The following is a 27,920-nucleotide window of genomic DNA, read 5'->3' on the forward strand; positions in this document are numbered from 1 at the left end:
TACAGATGCCAACTTTGAAAAGTTTCAACCCACGTAATGTTTGCAAAAATATAAGCAACTGGAAACAAGGCTACCAGCTTGGTTCCACCTGTAATGACACCGCACCATCTAAGTCAGATCATAAGCCTCAGGTCTCATCTTCCTGTTCCCTGTGGAGCAGCCGTAACAGCTATATTTCCTGGCACAGGATATAAACACTAACCCCTATTCCAAAATAGGAATTGTGGTGAAATCACCGAAACAACTTTCAAAGTCCTAGCCTCTAATTTAAACGAAGAACAATAGAAGATACTTTTGCCCACAATTTACAAAATTACCAGTATTTTCACCAACCAGTAAACACCATGGGAAATGTTTAAAAGAATTGCCTTCACACAGAGCAACAGCAGCAAAATATTTGTTCAACAGTTCTCTAAAAGCTGATGCTAGAGCTTACTCACCTTTCTTGGTAATCTCCCACCTCTCCCCAGATTTGAATACTGTATTTGTCTCCACACATCTAACTATACAATATTCAACAAAATAAAAGCCCTGCAGATCAACACTGAAGTCTATTACTCAAGTTCACCTCAAATTCCTTCACCAGCAGCATTCCTGTATCCAATTCACTACAACCTCTTTCCTTTTCCAGTGGCCCCAATGGGTCCAGATTCCTGTCTCCGGTTTTGGGAAGGTTACCTTAAAATCTGTTTTCAATTACCTGTACTTACACAGGAATGCTACCTGAGAAATGGGTTATTTGCAGGAAAATGCTGTACAATACAGCTACTGATAAAGCAACTAATTCTTCTGTTGCCCCACAAAAGACAGAGTTAACCCACTTAATACTGAAAGCAGTTGATCCTGATGCAGTTAGGTGACATCTGATATATATCTGAAGCCAGGTAACAATTGTATGACTTCCTCTAAAGTGTTCAACTGAAAACTAAAAAACACAATAAATGAGGTTTAAAACCGGCTTACTTGAAGAAGTTTAAAGGACTAGTAGAGGTCATACATAAATTCAAGCAAAGAAGCAAAACAAAGGTTACAAGGAAGAAACAGGAAGCTTGTAAGGAAACGATATTCTCTACTATACAGATTTTTTTTCAAACATGTAATTTCTTTATAAATTCATAACTTACAATTATCTTCTACATCCTTTTTGCTGTCCTCTTCCACAGGAAACACTTGATTGATAGCAGCCTGAAAAGTCTGTTAGATGAAAAATATTAATATGGTCAGAATTTGATAAAAATATAAATATAGTCCAAAGATGTCTGATGCGATGATACAAGTGAGTGCACTGTAATTGTGCATGGTTAAAAATGAAGTTGCCAGCTTTATAGTTCAACATTTGAAATTTTATTGAGTTACTAGATGCAGATAGGAGCTGCCGCATTTACATTACTGCACTACATTATAAAAATGCAGTCACCATAATACATATTTTTACTGCAATAGTATTTGATGCTCATTTCCAAAATGGCATGTAATATTGTAATTTTGTGTAATATTGTGTAATATAAAAAATAAGGACAAAAAAAAAGTACTGCAAAGGGAACAGCATTTAAAGAACATACAACTTCCTCAGTTTTGCAAAGAAGCACAAAGAATAAAAATCAAATTATTAGTTCAGTCAAAGAACTGTGCTGTCATCATCATATGCTGGTTTAAAACATTCCTACTTAAAATATAAATGCTCAATACAGAATATCCTCTCTATCCCTGAATATTGCAGCTTTGGTTGTTGCTTTTTGGTTGGTTGTTTTTTTTTTCTTCAATAAATCAATACCAAAGCCAGACAAGACCTTCCTTCAAGCCTTGTACTCCAGTTATACAAAACAGCCATTTATCAAGTGTTCATGTCCAACTGAAAAAATTCATAACAATAGCAACTTTGTTTCTTCTTTATTCTCCAGAAATCATAATTTACATTGTTGTAAAAAGGAAGGAAAAACATCCTAGCGCAGAGGCATTACAGCATCTGCACAGAAATACCTATTGTTAGAGGCAGGCTTTTAATGCTGATTTTTTGTTTACCATAGTAATAGCTTGTTTGCACTAACTACGAATGCATAAAACCCCCGCTGCACCGGTTAGACACGACAGCCGCCATGCTGCTGCAGGCACAGGCTCCTTTTCCCCATGGAAATGGAGACAAGAAGTCTAGGCTAATATTTGAAAAGGCAACCAACTGGATCTAAAGAATGACCTTCACAAACAAACATGTTTGCTTGTTTCACACTGTACTCGGCAAGACAGTCCCATGAGAAGCACCTCACACCGAAGTTTAAGCAAGTTGCTGTATTTCTCCTAATCTCTGCTTCAGTACAACAGACGCAGTTATGTGAGCTCTTGTAGCTTACGCCATCATCAACAGCCACAAATTCCAACTCCCTGTGAAGTGGAAAGGATTAAAAATGTCTCAGAGCAGAACTAATTGCTGCCAGTCAGAAAACAGTAAGTCTACAATATCCCTTCCCTACAAAGTTATCATAAAGTATGCAACTTGTAGTCATAATAAATTATATTTTGTCATCTTCTTATCAGGATCTAATGCAGAAAAAAATGCACAAGCAGCTTTCCTAAGGTAAACGGAGCAGCTCAATGATGTTGGAACGTCTGAACGTCCATCAGACCAACTTCCTCCAAAATATCCTTTGTCAGAGCTTAGAGGCACCACGGAGGACCTGAACATCTTTACCTACCTCAGAAAGTCGCCAGCTGCTACTCGGAGTTTTAGCAGGGCAGAGATTCACCCTGCTTTCCTCCCCCTCACAATACTGCAGTTAGAACATATTATCCTACTAATTTTCTCTGCAAGTTTATCAACAACAAAGGTATATCGCATTGGCTGAAGATATACTTGAACACAACATTCCCACGTAATCAGCTCACTGTGCACGGAACAGTGGAAAAGTTTAAAAAGAGCATGACTGGCTTCACGAAAACCTAACTTTACTTCTTGTTCTTGTCTGCTGATGCGTAATGCAAGTTTAACCACTAACAAAGACAGATTTTTTTTTTCACAGGAGAGAATGAACATGACACCCAGTTATTCTTTAAGACTTCTCACAAATCTCTGATACTTCAACATTTCATGGATCTAAAGGCAGCCATACCAGATCTGTCCCAGAAGAGGAAGAGTTTTTTTTCAATGTCCTCACCACTCACCCTTCTGATGCAATATAAAATTTGATGCAAAAAATAATGAGAAGTCATGCTGTATTAAGTCCTCCTTCATTTTGTTCACTCAATATCAATTGTGAATTATTTTCTAGAATATTTCAGAAGTGACAAAACAAATAAGCAATATGAAGAAGACTTATTTGAAAGCTGATGTTTTTCTGCTGCACGTTTTTAGATCAGAACATGCAGCCTAGTTTCAACTATGTCAACAGAATTTCAGTCCTGTATGTCACAGTTGGACTACTGCTTTACGTAAGGTGATTGCTTATTATGTAAGTAAGTACGTTAGCTAGATGTGCAGAGCTCTGAGTTTTGCCAATTACTATTAAAATGTAATACATTAAGTAGGAAAATGGGCAAGGTATCTCAGGTCTATCAATAAAAAAAACCAAAGAAATTCTTTATCATGTTGTCCCTTTTTTTTTTTTTTTAAAAACATTTATTGTAAGGAGAAAACACTTCAAGCATCTGGTGGAAGACTTCTGCATTAAGACGTAGCTTAGGACAAACTTGTTGTAAGCAAATGGAGAGGATATTAATCTTACGAGACACTAAAGTGGTCTCAGGAGGCAAAACAGAGCGTTTAAGGGTTTTTGTAGGGTTTTTTTTCCCCTTTGTAATGAAGCAGCCCTTGAAATCCAATGGCAATCTTAACTATTCTCCCAGAAACTAGATGAGTGAAAAAAGATATCTTTCCATTCAAGCAGGATCTTCTTTCTACCATGTAATCCAATATGTGTAACCATGCCTTCCTTTATACCTTCCAGATCCAGACAGGAGACATCCTTGCTCTCAGCTGTATTTCACAAACCAACCTACAGCAGTACAAATGGTGCACAAGACAGACAAGAACACACCTCATTCGTGCAAGCAAGCTGCGCTCACTGCTAAAAAAAAAAAACACCCTTAGCTTGAAAAACTGAACTTTGAAAGTAAGGATCAGAACGTCCAAAGTACATTCATTTATACTTAGCCTGGGAAAATACCTTTCTGGTTATTCACAGCATACCAGGGCAGGTGCCCATGAAGCCCTCCATGCCCCTTCAGAACCGGTGCAGAGCCTTAAGGTGCCTCTTGGCTGGTGGCAGCAGGGGTGCCGATGAGCACCCACCGCACCGCACAACCTCCCAACTGCTCCCAGGAAGTCCCTACTGCCAACCCTCGAGGGTTTGCTGATGACACAAAACTGGGAGGAGTGATGGATACACTAGCAGGCTGCACTGCCATTCAGTGAGACCTGGACAGGCTGGAAAGTTGGGCAGAGAGGAACCTGATGAAGACCAACAAGGACAAGTGCAGGGTCCTGCCCCTGGGGAGGAACAACCCCATGCACCAGTACAGGCTCAGGGCGGACCTGCTGGAGAGCAGCTCTGTGGAGAGGGACCTGGGTGTGCTGGTGGACAACAAGTTGACCATGAGCCAGCAGTGTGCCCTGGCTGCCAAGAAGGCCAATAAGATCCTGGGATGCATTAAGAGGAGTGTGGCCAGCAAGTTGAGGAAGGTTCTCTTCCCCCTCTACTCTGCCCTAGTGAGGCCCCATCTGGAGTACTATGTCCAGTGCTGGGCTCCCCACTTCAAGAAAGATGAGGAGCTACTGGAGAGAGTCCAGCGGAGGGCTACCAGGATGATGAGGGGACTGGAGCATCTCTCCCATGAGGAAAAGCTGAGGGAGCTGGGCTTGTTTAGCCTGAAGAAGAGAAGGCTGAGAGGGGACCTTCTAAATGCCTACAAATATCTGAAGGGTGGATGTCAGGAGGATGGAGACAGACTCTTTTCAGTGGCGCCTGGCGACAGCACAAGGGGCAACGGGCACAAACTGAAGCAGAGGAAGTTCCATCTGAACATGAGGAAGAACTTCTTCACTTTGAGGGTGATGGAGCACTGGAACAGGCTGCCCAGAGAGGTCATGGATTCTGCTTCTCTGGAGATATTCAAGACCTGCCTGGACAAGGTCCTGTGCAGCCTGCTGTAGGTGACCCTGCTTCGGCAGGGAGGCTGGACTGGATGACCTACAGAGGTCCCTTCCAAACCCAAACATTCTGTGATTCCGTGAAACGCCTGCCCCCTGCTCCTCAGTGCCACAATGGTCTCGGGATGGCACCTCAGGTTGCAAGTCCCCCTGAGGCACCTCTTCCTAATAGCTTTCCTTAGATTTGCCACCTCCAGGAAACGAGTAAAATCCCCGTTTGGGAATTCACTGTCACCTGCTTTCTCCCCATTACAGCATCAAGAAACGGAACAAAGTAAGACGTATACAACATAACCTGAGGTGGGTATCCCAAATAAGTTCAGAGAAGTACACTCCAAGTAGACGTGTAAATACAATACTAGCTGAGTTTAGCAACTGGCTGCCTTTCTACCCGCCTTCCTTGTAGACCAGTGTGCAACTGCTGGTGGGACATTGGCCAGGGCTCCCAGCTCCAGCCCCCCAGTCCAGTTTGGAGCCCACCCTCAGGGCAGCGCTCCAGCCATAGGTGGGACCACGCTCATTAGCAAACTGCTCTCCAGATTCTTCATTTTCTTTCCAGCCATGGCATTTATCAGCCTCGCGAGCTGATGATCTAGTTTTTGGGGAGTCGCTCCCATCATATAACACATGCATCCTCTGTTCCGGTAACACGCTCCTGCGGCTTGGATTACTCTTTCTCCTACAAGCTAGGTGACTCAGGTCTCCACCTCTCTTTAGACACCCAGCCTCCGCACAGAAATGTAAGTGCCGTCATTAACTCTGTATGGGCTTCTGTACGCAAAATTGCTATTGCTGGTTCATAAGTACATCAGTGTGTTGACCAACTACCTTCACCCAGTCTGGATCGGGTAACTTGGTTTCACAACACAAAGCGATCTACAGCCACGCTGGCCTCAGGTCCTCTGCCCTTCTGCCACCGCTTGCTGCCCTCCTGAAAACTTCCCAGTTCTTCATTTTTAAGGTGCATCCGTTCTCTGCCCTCGTTTGCTGTGTCATGCACAGCTCGGCGAGCAGAGCTGTGAGGGTGCCGCTCTGCTACGCCAGAGCTAGCTACGGGTGGGGAAGGGAGGGAGGATTCTAGGACATCATGAAACTGCTGCCTTGCAGCATTTACTGCAGTTATCAGCAACATATTCTAATTAACCACTAAGGGGTATAAAAGGTAATAAACATATGCATACACATTTCCTCTCCAAGCCTGTGATCTCTGGTAAGCTACCAGCGCCTACAGAGAATATATATGACATGTTAATGACCCAGATTAAAAAATAATAATAAATTACACTGCCCGGATATGTTTACAAGATCAGGTTACTCCTCTCCTCCCTGTAATTATCATGGGCAACTCTGGAGCTGCTGGATCACTCCTCCTTACTGAAAAGCACTTTTGATCTATCATTTTAAGTAAACAAAGTTGATAATAATGGGTATTAATGCTGACTACTTCAAATTAATAGTCTAGGCACACAAGAACAGAGTCTTCTAAAAAGACAAAAAGCAATGAGAAACATTTCACTATAAAAAGAAATCAATGACACCTTGAAAAGACTGAGAAGGTCATCAAGAAAATGTTTTACTCCACCTCTATTAATATAAGTTAGTTTGATAATTAGAAATGTAGGACCATAATCTCTAAGGTATTTAAACTGTGAAGTGTTTGTTCCTTTAAATGAATGAACATTAGGCCCTTAATTGATCTGCTTAATTCAAGAAAACAGCCAACAGCAGAATAACAAACTTTCTTGACAAAAGAGATTGTTCATTGTGAACCATAAAGCAAAATAGCTGTATTTTAGGATCATTTTTTGGTTTCACAAAAAATGAAAAAAAAAACATATATGCACCCTGAAAGAAGCATTTGTTAGAAATAAATAGTGACTCAGGAATCTCCTTATTGCCTATTTCTGTTTCAATATACAGACTTTTGATCTTCATCACATCAGAAGCATTTGGGGACACAAGCAGAAATAGCGGGGGGGGGGGGGAGGTGGGGGTGGTGTCAAAATCTTTTAAGTCAGTTAAAGACTACTTAGTCATGGTTTTGTAACATTTAATATTCTCGTCTGAATAATTTCCCCAAAACTGAAGAATGCAGACTGCTACTACTAAACCTACAGACTTTATCTCACACACAAAAATCAGATGTTACACTTGCTTTATGTTTCTAAGGAAAGCAAAATCAACTTCTTCTCCAAGATGCAGAAAAAAGAAAGTCTATAAACATTTCCCCCGGAAGGAAGGACTGCTGCATAACCGTTTGACCTGTGACAAGGCATTCTCTACTATTGTTGACGTATTATTGTTGACATGAAAAAAGAAGTTACAAAGAAATTTTGTCTTTTGCATACCTGAAGATACAGAAAGGACAAAATTGTAAGAAAGGGCACATATCACATATTCACAAAGACTGAAATTACAACTTTTAAAACAGCCTTTGTTCTTATTCCTGCTAGTAAAAACCATGATGCTGACCATGTGAATTAGGATAATTGACAGATACAAGGTACGTCCTGTAAAAACTGACATTTAATTTCAACATACTGAATATGAAAGATGTAATGATAAATGAAGCAGTTGGAACACACTAATTAGGATGAATTAGGACTTCATTAAAAGCTACATTTATCTTGCCTTTAATTTGATGCAGCAATTCCATAGGACCTTTGTTTGACATACTGTGTTACTTCTCAAGGTACTTGAAGTAAGAGGATTCATCTCTCAACCTTCATCATTCTAACAGGTGTCTAATCTGAGCCAGAGTCTAGGACAGAGTCTAGGACAGCCCTGCAGGACACTCTCTTTATGCATTTAAGGGAAAAAAGAGAAGCTAATCTCAACAGTAGACTCTTAACCAGTCTCTAATTTAGAAAAATATACAGTACTGAATCAAATGGCTATGGGGATTCAATTCTTCTGTCTTTCACAAGCACATAAACACATGCAGAAAACTGACAGAAGGCAGTCACTTCTTATTAGTGGGATATTTCATTTGCTATGCAAGCTATGCAAGCTAAAGCTAAACAAAGATCCTTAGCCAGAGAAAACCAATTTCCCGCTCCTTCAGGTTGTGTGTAATGGTAGGTATTGGTAAAGATTTGGCCTACAGGTGAAATAGTTCTTGTAAGGTTTTTCTCCGCTCCTTTGCTTGTGAGACACTTACCTTGCCTTTCTGATTCAAAGGTTCAATAGTTAAGTTGCCAGGGCCAATGTCCACAATCATTCCCATCTGAAACCCATCAGTTGGGTGCGGAGCCCAAACGGGCTTCCCGTCCTCCATCATGGGATCTATCCAGCACTTTCTGCAAGAAAAATAAAATAAAAATTAAACCAAAAAAATTTGTATACAAATTTAGTAAGCTATCAGGACTCACTATGCAGACTTTAGTTCATTATGTTTATTCCTGTTACTCCCTGTGGAGGTAGCCAGTCTGTCAGGACAAGATTCTTCCAGTCTTTTTCCAACTCATGATATTTTGCTTTCTGCTTACCCTCAGCCTTGGGTATAGAGAATATTCAAGAAGAGATCAGCTTTTGTGGGGGTCCACAGACTAACCCCTGCAGCTTTTTCCCCAATTTTCCTAACTTGTGAACCAAAAAGGGGGTCTATCTCATGATCTAAATAGAAGTACCAAACATTCAAAGCTAGGACTATACTAGGGGTGTGTCTATACATAAATATATGTCTGTATACATGTATACACACACACATATATACATACACGCACACAGTGAGTCATATGACTAATGGATACTTGTCTGTCCCTGGTCTTGTGTCCAAATATTTGAATTTCTGTAACGGGCACGTCAGGCACGTGAGCAGAAACAGAGTCTCTTGTCACTTCAGATGAATGAACGTGCCCACTCATTTCATGTTGCTGGGCACTTCAATAACTTTAACTCTTAAAAAACCCACTAATGCATTCAGTCACAACTGATTTATCATATTACAAGCTTTTGTGAGACTCACCTCCAATACTATGACATTACAACTCTCCCTCTTAAGGAACACCTACCTTACCTTCTATGAAAATATTACGTGAAAATCATTTTACAGGGATCTACAGCCTACAAGTGAAGTAGGTGCAAAGGCCAAGACATTCAAACCTTAGGCTCCTCAAATTATGCAGCTGAATAAGCTCCCAGTTAAAAGGAGTATCTGCTTGCATGCAATGCTCATTGAGCTAACCAAGAAAGTTGCCAGGATTGGCACACTCTGAATGGCTAATGGTGCAATTTTAAATATGCTGAATGAGTCCCTTTAAAAAAAAAAAAAAAAAAAAAAAAAAAAACCAACAAAAACAAAAAACAACCCTACTTTATAGTCCTTACCCTAATAAGAATAGGGAGTCCACACAGCTTGAAAGGCTTACCTCTCCTGCCCGTTTCTTACTCCCCTCCAAAACTCTCTCACATACTAAACCAACACGTTTTAGTGATTCCAAAATTTGTAAGAAGTATCTCATAGCACCAAGGTGTAACTTGCCTCTCTCAGCATGAATGAAATGAGCCTGCCAAGCAGCAAAGAAAACACTGGCAGCGAACTCCAAGAGTCTGTAAGCTGGGAAACGTCCCACATTTTTCTTTTCCCATATCTGAACAAGCTCCAAAATTTCTCACAACCAGGGAAGGCTGCAGACCCCTTTGCCATAAGCAGTGGCAAGGAAAAAGAGTCATCGGCCCCCCAGAAAGTTATACAACCACGAGCAGTAAAGGACCCTCTCATCCCACAGGGGATCTGTCAGGACATGCTGCACATGACCTGCTTTTTCCTGCCTCCAAGGAATTTAGAAAGGTTTGAAGAAAAGACAAAGGCTTGCTGAGACCGCCTGGAGAATGCTGTTGGGTCTTAACATCTTGCTTGTCAAGGAACAAGACAATCTGCTGTTAACTTTAATGTGAAAAGACAGAAGATAAAAAAGTAATTCTAAAGCAGAGACTCAGAATGTAAAGTCAAATATTTTTAAATGAAGTAACGTTCCAAAGAGACAGAAAAAATTAGTTACAGAGTTCCTAGTTTAGTGCTGATATCTGGTTTTGTGTTTAAATTTACTCAATCAGATTTTTTTTCTCCCTGAATGCAGTTCAGGATGCAAGAAGCTCATGAAGATTTTAACAACTGTTTCTAGTGTCTTCTACTCATGTAACTCATGCTATTTAAAATGTTGTATTTAATACAGTAAAACATGCAGTTTACTTTCCCCCCATGAACGCAGCATATTAACTTCCAACCACTTATAGCAACTCTATGTTCTACAACCTCGAGTGTAACATTCACTCGTATTTACTTCAAACCTTTTGCCACATCCCATGAACTCTACAAAACACCACCACCTTCATCGGGTGTTGCCAGCATTGCATGATAAATCCTGTAAAACATCTGTATTCACTCACAATTGGCTGTTGGACATTTTTTCTTTACTTTAGGGTACTGTAAATCAGATCTACTATACGTCAAAGTTGTATGGATTTTTTTTTTTCCCGGCCAGATCTGACCTCCGAGTACAACTGCCATCGTGGGCATAGTTGCAAAACAGCTGAGTTTATTTCTGGATATAACCAGGCCTTCATTTCTTCACAAGCCTATCATCTGCTTTTAAAATGCTAGTTCAAACTAGTACTTAAGTGATATGTCACACAACCACTAAAAACAAGGCTCTCTTTTACACCCCAAGTAGCATGGCCAGGCATCCAGACATAACCATGTCGCACAAGAAACAAACCCTGAAATTACTGACAAAATTCCTGCCAAAAGTCAGAATCCAGTCTCCCCATTTAGCATCCAGAGGCTTCTGCTTTGCTCACCGACATGGACTTTTGCATTCTTACATATTCTTAAGCCTACTTTACGCTTTACTAATAAATTATGATAGAGGAGTGTCACAAGCTAAAAAAATTCTTCTGAAGGACAGAGCAGTGATTGAATTCAGCCACCACCAGCAAATGCATGTTTAAGAAAAACACCTGAGGCTTTGTAAGCATCTAAGAAGCCACTGAGTGAAAGCATCTAAGTATGAGTGTAGCAGTTATTATTCACGGGACAATTACTTTCAATAAATAGTGTCTTCTGCCTGAGCAGTGACAAAAAAAACAGTTGTAACGCTTTGGTTTTGGCACCACTCCATCCCTGTCAGCTGGGCCTCTGACGGCCAGCACATTAGAACTGGATACCAAAACCTATCAGGTCATACCTGCTCTATCATCTACCCCTCCAGCTGATGTATATGCCATTGCCCTTCAGACAGATGCATGAAGTCTATTCCTGAACCGGTTCTTGAATAGCCGGTTTCCAATCCAGCATTTTAAGGTGAACATAAACAAAAAAAAATTCTAAGTTCAACTACCTGACATAAGTCCTTTAGAAAAGAAAAAAAACCCAGCACTTTTTAGAAACAGGAAACTATGCTTTACTGATTAAAACATACATATCACAGAGTACAAACTGGGAAAAATATAGATTTGGATGGAGAACCTTCACATCATATTTTCCCCACAAAAAATACAGCCCCAGTCCGGTTACAGACCATTCATTAATAGATATCAGTGGGAACAAGCATTTTTTTTCCCATGTGCATCCATCTAAATCCAATCCACATGCAGCCAACTTCACTACACTGTTGAAAGAGCACACTGTTTCTGAAAACCATGAAAGCAAAAAGACTGGTATCCAGGCTAAAGGCACTACGGCAACACATTTGAGACCGTCCACCAAACACAACCAGTCACCTGAACGATGCTTCTGAACAAAGGAGGCCAAAATGAGCCATCTTCCACATTTGTATTTGTATATATACTGTACATGTACATATATTAAAGACTGAAGTAGTTGATTATAAGCTGCTAGGTCATTTTGGTCTTCACAATTAAGACTTCTTCCAACATGAAGGAGAGAATTCACAAAGGTTATGTTTATAACTGGGAAGCTGGTCGCCCTTTTCTCTTTCTACGGTCAGTAGAAAAAAAGGCCAGGAACCCCATGCTGGTGTTTGTCTCTCCGTTGAGCAGGAGAGTGACAGTAATAAAACAAGCCTTTGTCTGAAGTTGGTAAACTTAATAGCTATTCCTTCAAATGTCAGATTTTATATTTTCATAATTGGCAAGCAGTAATAGACCGTGCCTTAATTGCCAGTAATAGTATTCAACACATTCAGGACTGGCTAAACACCAGCAGCCAGCAGTTCAAACAACCTGCAAGACAAAACTATACTGCACTCCCCAGATTACAATATAAGGAAAAATACTTACTAGCTCTTTTTTAACTTATTCTGTGCTATTATTCCCTCTTTTGGAGAATGTTTAATGACACCGTTTCTCAAAAAAATTATCTATATAACATATTAAGTATACGAAGCTAATAAGAATTCCTTAGTTAAAAGTCGGCACATTATCATCTCACTTATGTTCACTTAAATATTATTGATTTTAAATGAATTTAATACAACTACATTTTGATTTTGTAGAGTGTTCAAAAGGAAATCAAACACTACCATCTGGTGAAAGAATTCTAGGAAGGCAAAATATAGTAATGCAATTTTAAACTTGATATCAGAGCCCAGAGATAGGCATTTGCATGATCTGATCCTATTTATTATCCCAAGAACAGTTCACAACACCAAGGCACTGATTGCTGAATTAACTAATAAAAACAAATGAAAAATTAATGCAATTTTCTAATTAAAACAAATGAAAAATTAAACTTCAATAAACAACTGACAGTATCTCATTAGGTGGGATAAATCCAAGGAAAATACAGTAGTCAGAATAGGTACAGTAGCAAATCATCAGAGTAAAAGCAGAATTACATAGGTTATTTTATATTAAAAAAACCCTACTACTCGTGCTCAAAATTCTGCACATTACACCAGACACATGAGAATGCTTTGGGGAAGGTCCTGTGAACATACAGGACAGACCAGACAGAGGAAAACATTGATACATAGTGGTAGCTTACTGCCATTCAAGTTCTTTTTTCAACCATAGTTCATTGCTTGACTGAAACAACAACAAATCAAAGCTTAGGCAGCATCCAAGACTCTACTGCAAGAGACATCATATTTCAAAAGAAACTGCAGATATAGCACAGAGATTTTTTTTTTTTCTTTTTTGAGCTAAATGCAACACAGTCAATAACTGCATTGTTTAACTGAATATGAAGCCCATTCAATTCTTATTTCTTATTTACTTTTCCAATTTTTTATAAAACTTCTCTGCACTAACAGACCCGAGTTTAGCCATACCAAACTGCAGTTTTTTTCATACCTACTTAAGACAGAATCAGCAGTTAACTGTCAAGCTGAGCCTTCTGCCAACCCAGAAAAGAAAGCAGGCTAGAACACAGCAGAGCACAAAGGTATCTTCAAAAACAATTTGCCATGAAAAAGTTAATACTGACTTGTTAATTGCCAATACATTTTGTAGAAGTATGCAAGCAAAACAAAGAGTAATAGTTCATGCATCTGAGACTTAATAGATAAAAACTTCTTTTAAAGCTACATGCTCTGACCGCCGGAGACAATTTGAGGACAACAGCTGATGGAATTATTCTCACAGCATGCTCGTCTCCTTGCATGCTTGCACGTATCTACACGTTCTCAATACTGAGCAGCTAGAAACTGATTTCTGTAGTACTGCTGTAAGAATCACTCTTTTGTGTTTGTACTCACTTTGTATTTAGCAGACATAGGAAATACCTACTCTGCGGTTGTGTTTACTCCTCAAACATTTAAAAAGAACCAAAAACAAACAAGCAAGCAAGCCAATACTTCATGCTTAAAGCAGAAGAAAAATCTAGTTTTATCTTCTCCACATTAAATGTGACAATTCAAAATTACAAAAGACCTGTGCTGGACCTCAGTGAAGCGAGCCTGCAATGCCCGTATCATTTCTCAAACAGCCACACCTGGCACATCTGTGCTCTCTTTCCACTTCCCTCACTACGGGAAATATGTGTGAAGAAGTTCTAAAATTGGAAGGAAAATATGCAAGTAACTCCAGAAACACATCCTTGAAGAACAAATCTTAAAGCAGAAAGCCAGCCCACCCCAGCGACGCTCCCAGCTTTAGTCCCTGCCCCTGCCTCTTCCCCTCCCGGCCACCTTGAGAAATACTGAGCCAGGGCAGGAGGCGGTCTGAGTAAGAACGAGTACTTTGAAAAAAACACACAATTACTTTGTCCGCAAATATTTAAATAGCTGAGGCATCCAAGTAAGTTCCTAAAAAGAATTGATTTGTTAACTCGATTAACAGTAAGAAATTTCCTTCACAGGAACCGAATGTTCCATATTTATCACTATTCTGAAAATAAGGTGTTATATGCACTGAGCTGTAGGCAAGAACTCTTCCAGTTTTGAAATACATTTGTTTCATACTTTTTCAAATGCATCAGAACAAAAATGCAGTCCACTAAAAAAGGATGAGATAATTAATAAAGCTCCTATTGCAGGAAGCTTATCTAACATCATTCTTACTTTAACTGAACAGACTTCTTAAAAGGCCCAGTGTCTTTCCACTGTTGTTTACGAAGTGCCAAGAGCCTCAGTACCACCTAGGAAACAAAAGTAAATACTTCCTGGCCATGAAAATCTGCCGTTGAAGGTTACAGCAAAGCTCCAAGTAAGCCAAAGGAAGGAGGGTTTGGGCAAGCACACCAGCTCCGTGGGTATGGCTGAAGAAGCGAGTCCACACGAGAGTCTGGAGAGGAGCGACAGCAAACACTGCAAATCCCCACTCTCACAAACTCTACTGTGTGAGAGGGCAACAAGGAACGGAGAAGATGGAAAGTCAAAAGAGACTTAGCAAAAGGAGACAGCAACACACATTTTGTATTACCTAGCAGATTGATACTGGCTCATATTAAATCCTGAGGTAATCATGACTGTGTTTGCACTTGACAGGATGTACTTCCACGAAAGATGGCCAAGGCATTTATGAAGGGGAAAAAAGAAAAGCTGATTTCTATAAACCCAAAAGAATAAACTGAAGGGAACAAGCAGCTTCTATCTGTCAATGTGAACAGACTCAGCTCTCAGCAAGCTGCAGTATAGAAACATTTGCTTAGACCTTTAAAAGAAAAAGCACTTATCTTACATAAAGCTTTGTTCGGCAACCCTAACATATATATATATATATATATATATATATATATATAAAACAGTAGTTCTAGATTCAAGAATTTCAAATCTACCAAAAGGCAACATCTCACTTTTACTAAGCCTAAGCAAAACCGTTGGCTGCAAAATCCTCGGTGGAAAGTTTGCCCACCTGCCAACAAGGGGGGCTGCAGGAGCAAGTGCTTGCGGGGAAAGCGTTCCAGCAGACTCTGCCCAACTGCTCTTACTGGTTTTTTAGAACTGCACCCACCACCAGACCCTGAGAGCACTGAAGATCTGTGTGGCACCCAATGTCACCGTGTCCCCCATACGCAACTGTGCTCACCTGCGCTCACCATGGCCAGTACTGACTGGACCTGTCGAGATGGGGCTTACACAGCAGCATCCTACTGCAGTAACCGTTCAAAACAAGAACAAACAAACAAATAAAAACTCAACACCATGAAAGCTAGGCTGAAACAGCTCTTATTTGCAGCAATGTAGTTCTAGTTAACTTCTTGATAAAATTCTGCCTAGTTATCAAATTCTGTCGAACTTCAGTACCAATTCTCTTTAGCCAGTATTTGTCCAACTGCAACTGCAGTTATACAAAGACCAAGATGAATTCTGCACAACTCTAAGCTTGTAAAACTCTAACCACAGAGGTTGCGGTCTCTTGACTATGACCGTGGAAAGTTAAACTTGATTCATATTAGGATCAGTGAGGTCTGATGATTTGCTCTGTGATTCCTGCTCTTCTGCCATCTTTTTGTTCCCATTTTAGTTCCTACTAACATAACACAGAGGTTTCTGTCCCGGTTCTTGTTAATTAAAATAACCCGAGTGGAGCTCCTTGATGGACCAAGGAAGACATATGTCAAGGGGTCTGCACAAGCATTTTCGACCAAGAGCAGTACCTAAGCCAGTAACAGAAACAAGCAGAAAGAGGAAAAGAAGCCAAACCCAAAACACAACGTCAAATTTCAGCAAGACAAAAAAAAAAAGCTGAAGTTAAAATTAAAGAAAGAATTCCTCAGTTATGGTCTGGACGCTACTTCAGAAGCATCACTAAACAGAAAAGAGGACCAGAAAAACAGATGTGGCCAAGAGATAGAGTCTGAAAGAGGTCATTCAAACCAACCAAACTCGAAAGACTGTGCAAGCCAGCCCTAGTGAAACCACCGGACAGCGATAGGGGAAGGAAGTAAGCATGAGGCAGAGCTCAGCAAACAGGTAAAGGCATCAACACAAAATCAAAGGTGTCTTAAGCCATCTCATGACAAAGTACGGAGCATGCACAGGAGCAGACAGACACGCTCTCTTGCGGATCTAGCTGAAGCAGTTCAAGCTAACGAGATGAATGCTGGTGTTAACTACCCCTATAGCTGGGAGACCACACTGTGTGACCCCTGGTAGCAGTGCTCAAGCACGCTGGCTTAAATCATATTCAACAGCCAGCCTCAATAAGGGCAGGTATTTACACTTTAACGGTGTATTTGTTTACACCCTCGTGTGCCACGTTTTCCAAGTGTAAACATCAGGAAGAACAAATGCTTCTTGATGACTGAGGAAGACTCTTCTCCAGGCTAACGAAGTTTAAATTCTCCTCCAGTTATGTCATCTTCCAGCCTTCCCCACCCATTCACCTTCCACATCTCATACTCTCCTACTGTTCAATTAGAGCATCCCTTTTCCCCACCCAAGGCACCCTGCTGCCAAGCTATTGCTCATCTTCAGGTGACCCAGTACAAGAACTGATGTGTATATCCTCCTTTAAGGCTACACACCCGCCAGTTTCTCTGAGCTCTGTATACAAGATAAAACAAAAGCTACCAATCGGCCTCAAGTCTGCCCAACACAAGAGACCTCGGCTCCAGCACAAAAAGCAGAAAATCAGATTACGCAAATGAAAAAAATACTAAAGTAAAAGTCCCTCCTTGATTACCTCTAAAGGTCCCTTCCAACCCAAAGCATTCTATGATTTTATGATTCCCAAATATTTAGAGGAAATGCTATCACTTGTCATAGATACTGGTTCGGTATGTAAATATCTGGCCACCAGCTTCCATAACCTGAACTGCAGAAGCTGCACATTATGATAAGTGATCGGGACCCCAGAATTTCAGTCCTCTGTAAACCATCAATGTCATCTAAAAGCACATCTTAGTGTAACCAGCAGGGGCTCATACCAGTTAAAGCAAGCATATATTGCATTTTGCATCAGCTTTTGCCAAGCTGATTCAGGAAGAGGCTGAGCCAAACTGAATCCCAGTAATTTATCCTAACTCATATGAAAGCAGCTAAACCCAGTAAAAAGTTCATCCCCTCACGAGAAAAATCAGAGACATATTCCTAACCACCAATTTAAGAAAAAAACCCACAAAACTAAGAAACAAAACAACAACAAAAAAAACCACTTTTGAGTGCTTTTTGAAATTTTGGTAATTCACCAGCAACTCAAGAACTCTCCACAACTTAACTAATTTTTCAGAAAAATACTTGAAGAAGAAAGCCTACTAACTAGTGCCAATAACATACAGTTTGTACTTTTGGATGAGTCATGCTCAGGTCCTGAAGTTCAGGCTACCCTGCAGTTCCAAGAGAGCAAGGCAAGAGCTGAATCGTAACCTTGAGCCTATCAGTACCTTTGTTCTCCTCGGCTGCGCTCATGAATGCCTTAGGAATACTCTGATGACTCCCAGGAGCAGTCTATTCACAGCTCCAGCCCCTACCCTCAACTCATTTGTCTTGCTGAGTCTTGAGCCTGAGCTATACAACCCGCTCACTGCAGTGTAATAAAGCAAAACTAAGTAAGTAAATACAGGGATAAGCAAGAAAGCAATCTGCACCGAGTTTCATCAGTTTTGATAAATACATACATGTACAAATAACTGAACAGACAGACGTATTTGCATGATAATTTGTTTTTAAAGTCCAGCAATAAGAAAACATTGCCAAACACCACTTTTCGGTACATATCAGAGTGAAAATGGAACAGAACTGATATTTTAGAAAAATAAGAATATATACTCAGCCAGGATCCAAGTCAAATCAAATAAACTAAGCACTGTGGATGGCAGCATCAAAGGCTGCTGGAGGGTCTGCAGGAAAACTTGGATGCTTGACCTCAGACCACTGCAGAGAGGTTGGACTGGAAAAATAGACAACTATACTTTCTGTCTTACTCAGAGTAACAAAACAGCAAGTAAATCGGAGGTTTCCAAATAGCATTAATTTTTATTTGGCCACTTTAATAGAGGAGAAAATACTAGAAACTAATGACAATCGGCATCTGCAGATTACCGGGTACAGTCTGGAACTGTTTACTGCCATTCCTCTCTGTGCAGAGACCATAATTCTTTCAGAGACAGAATTAGTTCCTAAAAATGCTTACATTACCAGTTTCAGTCTCCTTTTTCATCTCTTCATATCAGCTTGTACCTCTTACAAAAAGTAGAGGTGTAATTTATAGGCAATGGGCTAAAAACAGACAATCCTCTACAGATCACAGTGAACTCAGGAGAAAGTCCCCCTTCAGAAACAGGCAACTAAAAAAGGAAGATTCTTGCCCAAGTCTACTCAATCTAGTCTACAAAAAAAAGACAAAAATCTATTGCCAAGTTCACAGATGCCATCGATAAAGTAATTCTGAGGGATGAGACTGAAAGCTTTCTCTTAACCTAGAAGAGCGCGAGAGTCATTTAACACAGTCTTAACAGCTAAGGACAAAATGCTACCCAGAGAAAGAGACAGAACGTGTTTTGTCAGCAAATCCATTGGTTTTCTTGGGAAGATGATTTTAATGGGCCCACTACTATGATGCTAAAAAATAGTAATTACAGGGAAAGACAGTAATTGCAAAGAAATCATTTACGCTATCTCAATCTCAAAAAAAGATCTGGAATGCATGCTTAAGATAAAATACACCTAAAACCCACAAAAATGATCAGAGGGCTGGAACATCTCTGCTATGAAGAAAGGCTAAGAGAGTTGGGGCTGTTCAGCTTAAAGAAGAGAAGGCTCCAGGGAGACCTTATTGCAGCCTTTCTATATATAAAGACATATAAAGATAGAAAGATGGAGAGAGACCTTCTACCAAGGCCTGTAGTAAAGGGACAAGAGACAACAGTTTTAAACTGAAAAAGGGTAAATATAGATTGGATATAAGAAAGAAATTCTTTACTCTGAGGGTGGTGAGGCACTGGCACAGGCTGCCCAGAGAAGCTGTGGCTGCCCCCTCCCTGGCAGTGTTCAAGGCCAGGTTGGCCGGGGCTTTGAGCAACCTGGTCTGGTGGAAGGTGTCCCTGCCCATGGCAGGGGGGTTGGAGCTAGATGATCTATAAGGTCCCTTCCAACCCAAACCATTCTGTGATTCTAAACTAACCTTTAATTCTTGTACTATTCCAGAAGAGTTTGTATTTTCACAGAAGGCAAAGTGCTGTAAAGGCCAGGCATCGGAACAGCAACAAATCAGACAAAATCTGCGGTCGGCACCGACAGGGATCTCAGCAGCAGGGAAGACTGCAGACCAGAACAACTTCCGTCACAGCCACATCCTGACCACAGCTCAACTCGCTCATTATTCGGTAAGACACTAGCTCTCTGCAAGGTCTGAGAAAGTCCTGGGCTTCTCTAAAACTTGGTACAGGAGCTGCAGAGACAAACTGATGAAGCTCCCACAGCTCTGTGCTTTTACACACCATGAGCCATAAGAAATCCAGTTCAAGAACATCACGCTCACTTCTTGTTCAGAAAACAGTTAAAAAGATCTAAGACGGAAGACTGAGATCAAAGTCCAGTTGTATTATACTGACTTATTTTGAAACCTCAAATACATCATCTGAACACTACTCCCCATCCCTGCCACATATAAAATGTTATTTATTAATTTCACAGGAATGCTGCAAGAAAGTGCATTCCTGCTGAAAGGTTCTTTGAAAGTCAACAGTGACTAAAAATTACCAACCAGCATTACCACAAAAATCGTTATTAATTTTCTGTCCAAGTGTTACAAGATCTATACAAAAGACCAGGCTTGGCTGAACCCATCTTTCGGAAGAGATCTGGGGTAGCTTTAAGGCTTTCAACAGCAAGTCCCGTGGTGCAGGCGACACAGCGAAGACATTGTCTCCTCATACGCAAGAGAGCCATCCCTGAGACTGGGAACTGTACTAAAGCACAGCAACCACAGGCACACACGGTCTCAATAAATCTGACATGTGGGTAAACTGAAAATAACTCATGCAGAATCACGGCTACCAGGACCAACCCTAAAGCATAATTACAAATTCTGTACAGAAGCCCATGCAGAGGACAAACCACCACAGCCACATGCTAAAAACAGCCTATTTATTTTGGCTAGGAGGCCAGAAGCGGAGTCAAAGGAAAGCCTTTAGTCAGGTTGTAAATTCAGCCGCAAAATGTGGCTCAGGTGTTTTTAAATTCAAAACTTCCTGAGCAATTACAGCTGGAAAAAAAATTCTGGTAGAATGAGCACTGTCATGCTGCCACTGCTACTCCCTAGCTGGACTCGGCAGCTCGCAGATGAGAGCATTTATCCATGGCACTGGAGCCTTCACTTCAGGCTACGTGAAATATTTTATACAAAGAGCACACCTCCAGAGGTTAGGAAACTCATCACAACCACTTTTCCTTCCTCCTCCTTCAGTTACATGAATATTTAGTTTCCATTTCCTTTTCTGTTCTTTAACAATTATCCCTAAATTTAACATTGCATTGGTGCTAGGATCATACTACGTTGGTTTTCATCTCAGGAACAAAATGAAAAATGAAAACACAGGTATTATTTTCAACTCTAAGTGACACTTTTCTTCCATTTTGTTGCTTTACAGCCCTTCCTACAATATTCTGAACTAAACTGCACACCATTCAGGACAAACCAAATTAAATTCTTATGCGCAAGACCAGAGATGTCATACAGAAACCCTGTATGGTCAATTTTAAATACTTCTGGTTTGGTGAGGCTTTTGTGTGTTTTTCATTTTTAACTAATTGGAGAGATTTTAAAAACATCCATTATCTCGATGAAAGGATAAATTTCAGAAGTGTAGGACATATTATTTACAGAATTTTTTCAAGTCATTATGTGTTGTGACACAAATCCGAAAAAGGAGTTTTAAACTCAATAGCTACATCAAGTAACACAGTACAACAGGAGCAAATTTGTACAGTGCAACAGCAGCGCTGAGGGGCCAGTGCCCACACCACAGGCATTTTGAGGGTTTTACTAAGTCTAGTCAGTACCAGATGGCTCATCTGGGTCCCTGGGCTGAATATGAATTCACAGCTGCAGCGCATCAGGTGTTTTTCTCAGGAGCATCATCTGCTCCAGTTTCATCCAGTGGGACCCAGTTTGGTGCCTGGACCTGCAGTGTCGTAAGTGCAGGCAACCTGGAGGTTCACAACAAGAGCAAGCTCCTGAGATGAACTAAAACACTAACGGAGATGCAACTCTACTCACTCTTCGGCTGCTGATGGCTCCTGGCACAGGAAAAGACAGAAATTGTATACTGTTGCTCTAATGTAGTCACAGGCCAAGCCAGAGCATTTTTTTCCCCTTTTTCATCTGCAGTTTGTCTTCAACTTCATCACCATTTTAATCCAAGCTTTATTTTTTTAATACTGAGCATTAGTGATCATATATAACATAGCCACCAATCACAGAGCATTACTTAAACAGCAAGAAAGACCTTAAAATAATGTGAAGACAGCTTCTCGTGACTTTTTTCTTTTTTTAAATAGTGTAAGCTATTCTTCCTTCCACCATCCCCAGGGACGGACTATTGCTATTACAACACAAACCTTTGGCCTAGACCTCCAAAGTTCAATACTGAAATTGCATGCTTCTTTTAAAAGCCAGAGTTCAAACACAAGCCAAACTGAGTTTTCCCCTTCAGACTTCACATAATTGTAGTGATCTTGCTATCTAAAAAGAAAGCATGATTAAAGCTATCTTCCCTTCCCTCTAAATCATACCAAGACGACCCAGCAGCCCCCAGCCCACCACCCACCACCAGGCAGCTCTCCCCATCTCTGACGAGCAGCCCTCACCCTGGCTGGGGGAGGACACCCAAAGATATCGTTGTCTAATTAAACAACAGGTCTCCGAGTAAAATATCGCTGACACGCTCAGCTGGTAACTTGCCACCCGCTCCCCGTCAGATGATGCTGTGGACAGGAAACCTGGAAACAGGAATGCGAGTAAGTCCTGTTCCCGCATGTTCTGATGTAACCCTGGTCAGCTCTCCCAAACAAAGGCTTGTGCTTATTCAGCCTACAAATAGCTTTAATCACTGTGTTTTGTCTAAAACTGGGGTATGGATTCCTCTCTTCAGAGGAGATTAATCTTCCTGCTGCTTGTTGGACAGGAGAGATTTGAATTAGAGCTTTAAGCCAAAAGCACAGCTAACATTTGCAGTGGTGCAGATCTAATAATGCACAGAAATTTCTGCTCCTGTTCCAATATCACATTATAAAAGGTAATTTTTCTTTCATTTATGGGCAATATGTAACATGTAAATCCAAAATGTTTTAAAAACACACTGGAAGATATTATTAAAAATACCCTTGAGAAGAGCGTACAAGGCTTACACATAGAAGTTTAAAGTTTCCAAATACAGGATCCGTGCAATATTACTCTTCCCCACAAACCAGATACCTCCACCAAAAAACCCCAAGTAAAACCCTCTTTCCCCTTTGCCAGGACATCTCATCCCCCTTAGTCAGTATGTAATGCTCCACTCACAATCAGCTATGAAACTACGAAGAGGTATCCGGGACATTTTGTGACTTAGGGAGCAGCTTCCAAAAAAAAAAAACAAAAACAAAAACAACAAAAAAACCCAACAAAAAAGATACACCTCACAACCAAATCCCAAAAAACATCCAGCTGAGGTAATTTAACAGCTCACTGCCCCAAGGACAAAAGTTACATTTTCCATTTCTCAGTGCCACCCTCCCCAATCAGGTGGAAACATATCTCTGCCAAAGTGCATGGTTTCATCCACTTAAATAATTCCTCCCGGTTCAAAAGGAAAATGGGTGAGCTCCACTGTCAGCATAAAGTAGAAGTAGAAAGTACATCCGTGAGAAGGCAGAGATGCGAGCAGAAATTCCTCCTTAGGGCAACAGCAAGTTGTTACATTGGCTGTCCAAATCTCTGAAAATATGTGTGGAGGTGTGAAGGATGCAGTCGAAAAGAATCAATACAGACCAAATGTCTGCCTTTTCTAAGGCACAAAAATGAGTCAACTTGTAATCAACCAGACTTGCTTTATTCATTTTTAACATACAATCCTCTTTTATACCTAAAAGTTTCCCATTACTAAAAGCAAAATACTAGATGCAGAAATACAAAAAAAATTCTGAAACATTAATTAAGGGTATTTTCTCAACGATTCAGGTTAAAAACTCAGACCTTTCTAAACCCGATGGTTTTTCCATAGCTTTGAAAATCCTGTTCAATATTTAAGAAAAGTCAGCAGGTTTTCTCATCTCCTGCAGGTGCTGTTACCTGTAACATTCTGCAAAAAAAACTCAAAATACCGACAAGCATGCCCTGAATTACCTGGACTCAGCTTGAGTTCAGATGCGCGGAGCTTCTGGAATGGATTACCATCATATCTTTGAGCTATCTGCTGTCAAGGATGGTTGACACAATTGAATCTATGATTCTATCACATCACGTTTCACAACTGTAAAAGCAGGGCACTTCATGCGGATCACAGAGATCTGACCAATGTGACCTTAAGTGTTTAAGGAACGCTCTTCTAAAAGAGTTATTTTTAATTGCTGGTTTGGCAGCCCTTAGCAGGGGATTAAGAAAAAATAATATTCCAAAGACTTCATAGATTTGAAATTTCTAACAGAATCCAGGTGCCCAGCAGAAACTGCAGGGGGTCCAGAAATCAAAAAGACTAATTATTTTCACAAGGTAATGAACAAAACTGACATCACAGCTGACATCACACGTTCAAACCATGTATCAGCTACACGTCTACACATACAAAATGCAGTCCATACGCTCGACACTGAGACTACTGAGAGAGGCAATCAAATGGAATTGCCTAAATGAGTGAGAAGGACCAGGTGTACGGGGAGCAGAAACACACTGAACAGCCATTTCCACTTAATACACTTATTTAATTAATGTTCTTGAAAAAAATTCTCATTTTCTCAACACCATTCCCAAGAAACAGGCACAACTCAATTTAATTCAACCTGTTCTACATCATTAGGATTCACCCAGGTGGCACAAAAGGAAAAACCAAACTTAATTAGATCAATTTAGATCAGTTGCTATAAAATCCATTGGTTTTGTTATTTAGCACATTTAAACCTATTATCCAGTTAATCAATTAGAGAAGAGGATAACATGAAATAATTCTTACATGTGCTTTGAAGATACTTAAATCTTCTTACACTTTTTTCTTTTAATTCAAACACTTTCTGTGATCAAGAGCAGCACCTTTAATGCCTTCCTCCAACTCTAGCCCAATCTAACTGAATAGTTTCAAAATCCTTCGCACTTAAAAATACATTATTACTAATTTCTAAACTTGAAGACACATCCCCTTGATCTTCCCAGGCCAAGGTGAAACATTTTACTCTGGCACCTCTTTACAACTTTCCTGTATATGCTCAGTACCAGCCACACAGAAATTCCTTCAAGTCTTAAACAAACCCTCTGCCAAACAAAAAAGGATAAGGATCACATCATCAGAGGTTAAGTATGTACAATGTTGATGCAGAAGCCCGACTACAGAATCCATCAAATCCAGAAAAAAAAGCTGTAACGCACAATCACTGGAAACAGAGGCCACACAGACTAGAAACAGGCACTATTTTAAACACGAAGGCAATCAATCATTTTGAAAATCTTTTGTAGAGTTACTTTTAACCAATAACACAGGTTTTAAATTAGGGCTAATTTTTTTTTTCTTCTTAGTTCAATAGTCTAATTGCAAGATCACACCCAGCTTGCAAAACAGCTGCCTTTTTTATTTATTTTTCAGCACATCTACAGCCACAGCCAAAGAGAAGTGCTAGAGCTTTCCGCCAGAAACACTTGAGAGTCAATTTCTGGCTGGTTTCAACATCTGCAGATACTGCAAGTACTCAGAAACATCAACAATGTCAACCAAAAGGTCTAGGAAACAGCTGAAAAAAGGCACACGCAGAGTCCTGATGACAGAAACGTTTAATTAATCCATTTGTGATTGCAAGCAAGACCCTCACTGCTAACTGCCAAACACCAAAACACAAAAAAGTCCCTGATTTTTTTTGGCGGGAAAACTAACATGCTACTAGTTTTGAATGGATGAAAAATACAATTCGAAACCAAACCGACTGATCAAAGATGCAGTAGAGGCTGTGCTGCTACTGAAGGAAAGACCGTGGGATCTTGTGGAACTTATCATCTGCGGACCCACAAGAAAAGAACCCGACGATGCCCTTGCGCAGGGCTTTACAAAGCATTCTCTTCAGCTTTCTGGACTTCTGGTCTACAGTGCTCCAGCTTAAGTTCACTCAAGCACCCTGTTTGGGACTCCAGCCTGGAGGTCTTCAACACTTCCTACATTGCAGCAAATACATTCTATACTGGAGATGCACACAGTCAATACATCTCCTCTGTATATTCATACAAAATTTGAGCTTCGTAGGAGCTTAAATTACAGTGATCAGAAAATTCTACAAGAAAGTCAGATGTGACCAATGCAAACTCCTCCTTGTGAACAGAAGTATTTCAGATCTCCTCTCACAATGGATATTTATTCATACAGCTGAAGGATCTGAGCACCTTCTTGGAGGGATGGGGGGGGAGGGGATGGGACACAGACATGTTAATACCAAACTTCTCATAGATGTCCTATTATTTTCTCTTCAGAGTAAAAATCTTCCTCAGAGAAGAGGTTTCAGTGTTGAGTAATTCATGGGAACTAGAAAACTAAAAGCTTGTGAGTATAGTTGTCTTACAACATCGTATGATTAGAGATCTTCTAAGCTCATCTTAGAAGAGATTCAAAACATAGTGCAAGAAGAAAAACAACATGTCCAGAATACAGATAAATCTGACTACCTCAGAGGGTTAATGTGAGTCAGGCACTTCCTCAGGAATCCAGAAAAGCCCAATTCCTTTGTTTGGTTCTTAGACGGAGAACACTATAAATACACACGGCTCATTCACCCTCCCGAGACCTACATGAAGTCTTGAGGCAAGAATTCCAGAATAATTGAGTTCAGAAAGAGTAAGATGGTAGTACAAAGCAGTCCACTGACACAACTCATAACCCACTGAACTAAAAAAAAAAGCTCAACTCTCAGACCCACTTTGCAAAATGCATCAACAGATGAATCAGTACCCTCGTCACACCATGTTATTGGAGATTCCACCTGAGACTCCACCTCTCTGTAGGAAGACTCATGTTCCACCCTCCACAATAGCATACGTGTCTTCAATTACAGGGACACACACGTTTCCTTTTATTGACTGAAGGACACAAGGTCTGAAGAATTATCACATTATTTCTATTAAAAAACAGAGGATATCTAAAAGAAGCACCAGACTATCGTTCAGATGACTGTATTTAAACCTGGAGTACTTTTTTGCCACAATATGCCTCAAAAAACAAAAGCAGACAATATTTCTTTCATACTAAACAGAAAGAAAATTACTCATATTAACCATCAACCTGACTGCATTTCAGTATCAATGCTCTGTCAAAAGGAAATTCACATCTGCCGCAGTTTCTGCTTTATCTGGCTAACTCGTAAAAAGAACTCACTAGTCTTAATGGTTTATCCTGACAAACTTAAAGAAAATATATACGCTTCTTGAATAACTCCAATAACTTGGGAACAACAAGGAAAACAAGAAATTAATCAAATGCTTTCCCAAATGCCTGCAAAACCAGCAATAGCTGGTTCCTGTACTCTCCTTGCAGAAGAGGGTGAGCCATGCAGGCTAACTTCCCAGTGTTATGACCTGTGAAGGATACAAATCTAATTTTACTAGAAGAAAAATACCACTGCATCTGGTCTATGAAGAGATAATATTTTTTTTTTTTTAGAAGTGATGAGTTAGCAAAATGTGCTGATGTTCAAGTTTAAGCACACAACAGAGAAGTACAAGTATATTTCAAAGGTTATTCAAAAAGTATTTAGTTTTTCAGCTTCTACTCTATAAAACTCATTCAGGTTTCACTGGATGCTGTAATTTAACTAATCTCTTCCTGCACCCAGCAGCTTGTGCTGTGAATGTGCTGTGAATGATCCTCCCGTGGTACAGAAGCTTTTGACATTATTCTGGAAACGTACACAGAGCGTGTCCTGTAATAACAGCACAGGAAGCCCTAATAAGCCAGGTGTGGCTTTGGAGACGAATCCTGAGCCACCCAGAAAGTGCTCTAGTAACTACAGCGGCCTTCCTGTAAGCCTTTCCTGCTGCAAGCCTCTTGAACGAGTTTCATACTGCAAAACGTAAGAGAAGAGAGGTATAGCACAGGGGACTGACTTTTTGCCTGCCCTGCCCTTTGATTGCAGCAGTGCATTAAAAGAGAGGCCTTGACTGCAGTGAATGATTTTCATCTTTTTTGGCACTTGGCTCCCCACCTTTCTCTAGGTACCCCATAGTTCATCTCTTCTCCCAGCCTCAAAATGCTTTTTTGCTCTCTGAA

The 27,920-nt window shown here is 40.4% G+C and overlaps 1 protein-coding gene across 7 annotated transcripts in view; it reads right to left on the minus strand.

Moving 5' to 3' along the window:
• Window positions 1-27,920, minus strand: part of MYO6 (myosin VI) — a 112,783-nt gene that overhangs the window by 73,405 nt on the left and 11,458 nt on the right. For 6 of the 7 annotated variants that reach the window (XM_075414484.1, XM_075414483.1, XM_075414481.1 and 3 more), the window contains 2 exons: window positions 8,301-8,439; window positions 1,125-1,194 (listed from right to left, as the gene is read on the minus strand). In XM_075414484.1, the coding sequence (XP_075270599.1) occupies window positions 1,125-1,194; window positions 8,301-8,420 (190 nt within the window). In that variant the 5' untranslated portion in view covers window positions 8,421-8,439. Of the gene's footprint in view, window positions 1-1,124; window positions 1,195-2,259; window positions 2,318-8,300; window positions 8,440-27,920 lie in introns of those variants that run through there. The other variant, XM_075414485.1, reaches the window with a different exon arrangement.

This window comes from Opisthocomus hoazin, chromosome 2 (assembly GCF_030867145.1).
Source record: "Opisthocomus hoazin isolate bOpiHoa1 chromosome 2, bOpiHoa1.hap1, whole genome shotgun sequence".
Taxonomy (NCBI): Eukaryota; Metazoa; Chordata; class Aves; order Opisthocomiformes; family Opisthocomidae; genus Opisthocomus; species Opisthocomus hoazin.